The 7245-nt window shown below is 50.3% G+C and overlaps 1 protein-coding gene across 2 annotated transcripts in view; it reads right to left on the bottom strand.

Moving 5' to 3' along the window:
• Positions 1 to 499: 499 nt before the first annotated feature.
• The window catches only part of FBXW4 (F-box and WD repeat domain containing 4), a 129259-nt gene continuing 122513 nt past the window's right edge, over positions 500 to 7245 (bottom strand). For both annotated transcript variants that reach the window (XM_043989750.1, XM_043989749.1), the window contains 3 exons: positions 3267 to 3407; positions 1596 to 1737; positions 500 to 1298 (listed from right to left, as the gene is read on the bottom strand). In XM_043989750.1, the coding sequence (XP_043845685.1) occupies positions 1182 to 1298; positions 1596 to 1737; positions 3267 to 3407 (400 nt within the window). In that variant the 3' untranslated portion in view covers positions 500 to 1181. The remainder of the gene's footprint in view (positions 1299 to 1595; positions 1738 to 3266; positions 3408 to 7245) is intronic.

Here is a 7245-nt window from a genome sequence, read left to right as displayed (position 1 = left end):
CATAATGTTCTTTAAGAATGGAACCTTTTGGGGCAGCTTGGTGGCACAGTGGATAGAGCACCGGCCCTGGAGTCAGGAGTACCTGAGTTCAAATCTGGCCTCAGGGGGCAGCTAGGTAGCGCAGTGGATAGAGCACCAGCCCTGGATTCGGGAGTACCTGAGTTCAAATCCGGCCTCAGACACTTGACACTTACTGGCTGTGTGACCCTGGTCAAGTCACTTAACCCCAATTGCCTTACCAAAAAAAAAAAATCTGGCCTCAGATACTTAACACTTACTAGCTGTGTGACCCTAGGCAAGTCACTTAACCCCAACTGCCTTACTAAAAAAAAAAAAAAGAATGGAACCTTTCCAGCCCAATGTCACTAAAGAAGTTCTCGGGGTCAGGGTGGGAAATGGAAGCTAAGAATTAAGACCTAGTACTAATTTTCTACCCCTAAAGTAAGCCAAACATCAATCTGCAGAGTTCCTTCTATGGGTACTAAGAGAGTTGCCAGAATTCACATTAACAGCTAGGGTTTATTTAAAAAAATAAATTATAAATATAATTTCCCATGGTTCCCCACCAAACAGGGCCAGGCCAGAGAGACTGGCTCAGAAATCAAACTGGCTGAATCTCCAATGTCCTCCGGTCCGCCTAGGGAGCTCAGGGCCTGAATGCTTTCCAAAAACAGTCCTACTCTTCTTCCCTCCCCAGGGGCCTGGGCTTGTTTCACCCCTACGTGGTCCTGATCGAGGAGTTGAAGATTGATCCCGTCCAGCAGGAAGGAGAGTTAGAGAGGGGCAGGTAGGATACATGGGATGACAGGCCAATTGGGAAGGCTACGAAGGTTTCTTATGTCTTTACAGACTGGTCATGGAGGCTCAGTGCACATGGAGTCGAATCGACTTGCTCCAAGGTCCTGCAAAGACAGAGGCCCCAGTCTAGACCCCACTCTCTTAGGTTAGCAGGCTCCAAAGTGATTGGCAGGCTTGGTATAGACACGGGGAACAGCCCTTCTCCCAAATGGAAACATCAAGACTACCAAATGCCAGTGGTCTTTGGTTTAAAAGCACAGAGCCCCACGATCACAGGGGCTTTTGCTGCTCTCTTCAGGCCAGGACTAGGGAGGCTGATCCTGAGTAGACCTTCTGCCTGGTCCTGTGTGGGGAAGGGTCAGTTTACTGTCAAGGGCAGCCAGTCACGGAGTCTTGAAGTCAAGAACATGGAGGGCAGAGGCTACTGCTGCATAGAGGTGTGTAGTGCTGAAACGTAGGCAGTAGACAGGGCTGCTGGTTGGAGATGACAGTGAGAAGGCCTGCAGATACACAAGAAAGAGTGAGCTTACACAGCTAAAGGAGGAGGGGTCGGCCCTGACTCCAGGGAGGGGAGATAGAACAGGTGCCAGGACACTGACTCTCATCAAGTCTTGCCTCCAAGGATCCCTAACCTTCTTTCCTGATATTCCCCCCTTGCAAGAAGGTGTGGCTGAGCCTGAGCTGTGACTGTCCTTGGGCTTGGCCCCAAGGATGATGAGTCCAAGTGGGCACAATAAGACCTGGATTTCTATCAGGGACAGCAGGGATGAAATGGTAAGAGGGGGTGAGATACTCACATGCAGGCAGCCTCTCTGGCGTCGGTCCCACAGTCGCACCACACCATAGTAGGAGGAGCCACTGGCCAACATGTGGTTCCCATCGCTCTGCACACAGTAGAGGGCACTGTCATGAGGCTCCTCCCACTCCATCACGCATTTCCTTTCCAAAAAAGGATCACAGAATGGTCAAGAGCACCTCATCACCAAAATCTACTAATGGACTCAGCACAAACAATTCTAGGGCTTTTATAACAAGAGAACGGTGGGACTGTAGGTTACTGGCATGGGAGAAGATAGAAACCTAAACTTCCAAATATCTGACAGAAACAACCAACCTATTAGAGGAAAAGAAACATGACTTTTACCAAGGGTAATTGTGTCTGATCCTGAAGTTTTTTGAGAGTGAAAACAAATGTGGATGAAGAATTGGGGGGGTGGGAGAAGTCTTGCTACAAGGAATCCACTGTGAAATCTCTCTCCAAGCTTGTGGCTAACACTTAATTCTTCAAAGTAGTAGAAAGGCAAGATGACGAGAAAGCCACTTAGGGCTGTGTGAATGATCAGAAAGTGGCCGTGGCAGGAGAGTTACGTAAAAAAGTACAATGTCGTCCATGTAGGGACTGAAGAGCTCTAAGCTGGGACCCAGGAAAAGTACTTAAAAGCCACTGGGGGGGGGGGCAGCTAGGTGGCGCAGTGGATAGAGCACCAGCCCTGGAGTCAGGAGGACCCGAGTTCAAATCTGGCCTCAGACACTTGACACACTTACTAGCTGTGTGACCCTGGGCAAGTCACTTAACCCCAATTGCCTCATCCAAAAAAAAAAAGCCACTGGACATGTTGGTCCCATAGGTGGCTGTGGTCACAGAGGCCAACATAAGGTATGGACACTGGTGCCCCACACATTCTCCCAACCTAGGTGTCCATCCACACCTAGACCTGATGCACAGGTTTGCTCTCTGCTTCTCAAGCATGTCATGGAACTAGAAAAGGCCCAAAGACAGGCACCTAGAATGACTCAAGGAGTAAAAGGCAAAAAGGGACTGCTAAGGACCAATTGAAAAGATAGTGCTCTTAGTCTATAAAGAGGAAGGCTGAGAGGACAGGATCAGAATCTATCAAATGATAAACTCTGCGTGTGTGTGTGTGTGTGTGTGTGTGTGTGTTTGTGTGACCACCAAATCCCAAAACTCTAGGATGAGGTATTCCCTTTGAAGCCAGAGAATGTTAAGTTTAGGACAAATTAAAGGAAGACCCAATTCACCCAGAGGGCTCATTACCTCTAAGAGATAGATTACAGGCAGGAAATACACATGGATCCAAGTGAGTTCAGAAAAAAAGAATGACCAATTACAGAGCCAGTAATGTTTGCTAAAAGGAGCAGGGAATGTGCCTGACCTTTGAGGCAGACAATACAGTTCCCCCCATCGCATGACCCTTGGGACTTCTGTTGGCAGCAGAATCCTGGGCCTGACATGGTGTGACACTTCCATGCCTATGAGTGGTGACACAACCCCCTGGTTAAACTCTTAAGCCTTCCCCCACAATGACTGAAACAGGCTAGAGCTGGGTGTTCCTTGGCCCCAGCTATAATTATGAGGAGAGTTGTGGGAGGAGAAAACCTGGAATGGGATAGGGCAAGAGCTGTACAGACCTCACTCCTAACCCCACCATTTAGGGGGCTGTACTCACTGGGAGCTGGTTCGGATATCCCAGTATCGGATATAGGTGTCATAGCCACAGGACAGCAGTGTAGATGGTGTCTCGTATAGGACATCCAGCACTCCAGCCCCTCGGTGAAAGTCCCGGCCCAAGTGTGTCATCAGTTGCCCGCTGAGGAGACATGAAAAGAGAAATGGGTGGGGAGTGTGTCCACGATTCAAAAGACAAGCCTGTGAGGCATCATCACCTTGTCTAGCTCTGGGGATAGCCCAGAATCTTTAAATGACTGGAAACCACAATAATTCTCTTCCTCAGAGCCTATACTTTCGGGTGAGGGCACTGTACCCTTCCCGGTGGGTCATCTTAGAAGAAACAAAACACTTGGCTGGGCCGGGTAGAGGACGGCGAATTAACTTTGCCTCAACCCAAACCCATGTCCCTGCCTTGTGACTTCTTACTCTTTCTATACCTGGAGCAGGGGCCAGAGGCTATGGGCTAGAAAGCTCAGCCCCAGCCTTCCTTTTTCTACTCTCGGGCTCTCTCACAGCCCCCTAGGAAAGTGCTCAAATGCATCAGGGAGGTTCAGCCTATCCAGTCACACCTGCTTGCCTGGCCGCCTGCTGCCCAGGCTGACTCCATCTCAGGACAATGAATGGGCTGTGCCAGAGAGGTCAGGATCTCCCCCGACACATGTGGTTGTTTTATAGTCCTTGATCCCATGGGTCACAACAGCTCTGAGCTGCCCAAGCCCAATGCCTTAATTCCTCCCTGTAATCTGGGGCTCAAACCTAGTCGGGGATAAAGACCACACAAAGGGAAAAGGGGAGTTTCAGGAGATGGTAAAACAAGTAAACACCTTTGTATCTGGGGAGAGAAATCGCTGAGAAAACAGCTTAGCAGCAGGGCCCTGTCGTTCCCAGCTCAGAAGGCAAAAGCCCCCCAGCCCCAGCCCTGGCCCTGGCCTGGCCCCCATCCTTCTCTCTGCAACAGCACGCCTCTGTGATCACAGCTCCTGGCCTGCTGGGCCCAGCCCGCTCCCCCACCCTTGCTCTCCAGAGAGCAGATTACAGGGAATAACAATTTCTTTGTGGCTGTGTAATTCCCTCCGTGACCGCGGCAGTGGGCAGCCACCTAGCCCCTGATGCCAGACTCCTAGCAACCATTTAGGAAGGACTGCTGGTCCTAACAACGCCCCCCAACATCAAGTGCACCTGTTAATCTCTCCCACCCTGGGTTAGGTTGGGCCGCCAGGATATTGGGTTTTGTGTTTTTGCAGGACAGGAAAGGAAAAGGGGAAGAGTTGAATACTGAAGGCTCCCAACTCCAAAAAGTCCCCAGGACTGACCCATTAACTCCTTCAAGGAGATACTGAGCTGTCCTGCAGAATGTTCACATCTCTACACAGGTCAGAAGGGTCTTTAGACTGTAGCCTTGGAAAAGTAGAAGATACAGAAACCCTGAGAGGACAGAGAAATCCTATGAGGGAGGGTGAAAAACAGACTGGAGACCCTAAAGAATAGCAGAATAATTGAGAACAGGTGAGATGGCCCCTCCTCTGTAACATGCTCTGACTAGAATGCTTTCCAGAATTTCCGAAGTATAGAATTCTAGCCCCTTGCCCTCAGCCATGCTGCCCCTAAGGCTTAGGAACTTAGGGCCAATTTAGTAAGTCACCAGAGAGTCAGGAGGAAGACCCCTGAATCAGAAAGATATCTCCCCTGCCCTCCTAGCAGAGGACATTCCTTTCCCTCATTCCTACACTCCTGGTATGACCCAGGCCCAAGAGGCTACTCAGTGCAAACACCACTGCCCAGTTTAGAGTGGGGAGAGACAATAAGAGCAGAGGACTTGGATCTACTCAGTAAAGAAACTTCTCACACCCGAGGGTTCCCATGGGGAGTCCAAAGCAAGGCTGGATGAGAGCCTTGTCTCCTAAAATCATCCACTTTCTGATCAGATGGCAGTATCTTGGCTGGGGCTGGGAGACTACTTAGGGGTTAAGGATGCTTCAGTTGACAATTCAGCTGTCTCCACTCTAGTGGGTCATATCCACTGACAACCTGGGCCCCTTGACTGCTTGCACATGGGCTCCCCCAGGTATTATGCCACTAGGGTTAGAGTTGGGGTGAGGGGGAAAGGACAATTCCCCCTCCAGCCTTGGGTTTGGGTCCCTTTTGGTGTACTCCTCCCCCTCCCCACCTCCCATTAGGGAGGTGGTGATGAGTGACTGAGGAACTCTCTCCTTTAATCTGGAGAAGTAATTTCATGTTTGTTTGTTTGAAACAGAAGATGAAAGGCTATGGGGTGGGAAGCAGGCTTGTCGGGGTAATTGGGGGGAGAGGGTAGAGAGCAGAGCCCTGCAAAGACTGACTCACCCATTCCAAAGTATTGGAATCTAGATGCCCCACCAAGGTTGGTGAGGAAGGGAGATCAATCAGAAAGCAGCAGAAGTGATCTAGTCTTACCTAGCAGATCCGAGGACCATGACTTAGGGAGATGCCCTAGGTTTCAATGGGTCAGAGATAGGGAGGCCCCAAGAAACAGCTGGGAGTGTCAGGATTTGGACAGCTGAAGGAGTTTAGACTCTTCCTCTTACCTCCCCATCCCAACATGGAATATCAGCAGCAGCGGCCCTAGGACAAAACACTGGGAAGGCAGTCCAAGGCCAGCTGCAGAGCCCCAAAGGCTGGGAGCCTGTTCTCCCTTTGCACTCGGGTTCTCTGAATTGGCCACACACACTTCAAATGGTCCAATAAAAAGATACAATTTCTTTTACCTTCTTGCACCAGGACTCTCAGAGTTCTGTTGTGCGGGTGCCCGTGAGGTTAAGTTCAGAGTATAAACGGACACACTGGGCTCTGGGAAATGGCCCTTCTCTTCAAATAGAGCCCCAGCAGTGCCACAGGCCTCCTGCTGGGCTTTGATTTGGGAAAACAAACAAAAATGGCACCGTAGACACCCCTCCCCCCCAGAAGCTCCCCCCATGATCATCCCTATCACCAATTTAACTATAAAACCACTGCTGGCTGCCGGGGCAGAAGGAAGCTAAGGCGAGGGGGAGGGGGAGGCCGCCCCGACAATGGCCCCAAACTTTGGGGAAAAGGGGACAAAACAAGCTGTCTGTCTCCTTGTCTTCCCTCCTCCCAGGCTTCTTTTCTTAGCCCAAGTATGTTCTTGGAAAAAACGATTAGATTGCAATTTGTATAACACAGTGACCCCCAAATTCAGACATTTCACCCCTTTTCTCTGCAAAGAATGCCAAGAATGCTCCTCAGCCTCTCACCAACCACAGGAGGAGGAGGGGAGGAGGGCTGAGTCCCTGGCTTCTAGTACCACTTGTGTGGGAACTGGGCAGCCATTGCTGGAGCCCCTCTGGGTTGGGCGGGGAGTGAGGGAGAGCACTGGGGGTCTCCTTTAGTGGAGCAGACAAAAACCTAAAATAAAATCTGGATCCCAAGGCAAACAAAGCCATCTGCTTTCGTTAGGTATCTGGCTAGTGTGGAGGGAGGAACTCCCTATTCACCTCCTTTTCTCTCTCTACCACCAATTCTCTTTCGACCCAGGGAAAGATAAAGACAGATTGGACCATGTGTGTGAGCCTGATGAATGAGGCACTGCTAAGGGTTGGCTGGGATGGAACCTCTCTTTACTCTCTCCTTTAGGCTGCTGTTTTCCAAGAGGCCTGAGAAATAAAGGTAGATGCTAGGCTTAAAGGGCCTGCTCAGAACGGGCATCAGAAAAAGGGTCAGACTCCCTAACCCATCAAACTTAGTGGTCCCAGACACATGATAGCAAGAAAGAGTTGGATCTCAACTGGAAGATCCCAACAGGCAATCACAGAGGGAGGGGATTAAAAAATATCTGTGGTGAAAAATCTTCACTTCAGGACAAATAGGGGTATGCCTAGAGCTATTTGGAGAAACCTCCAGAGAACAGGGTCCCGTGGGGAGATCCACACCACCCCCAGCGCTACAGCAGTGAGAAAGTGGTTGTGCACCATGCAAGGGGG

This window comes from Dromiciops gliroides, chromosome 2 (genome assembly GCF_019393635.1).
Source record: "Dromiciops gliroides isolate mDroGli1 chromosome 2, mDroGli1.pri, whole genome shotgun sequence".
Taxonomy (NCBI): domain Eukaryota; kingdom Metazoa; phylum Chordata; class Mammalia; order Microbiotheria; family Microbiotheriidae; genus Dromiciops; species Dromiciops gliroides.
The sequence above is the reverse complement of the archived record's forward strand: the minus strand, read 5'-3'. Positions and strand labels throughout refer to the sequence as shown.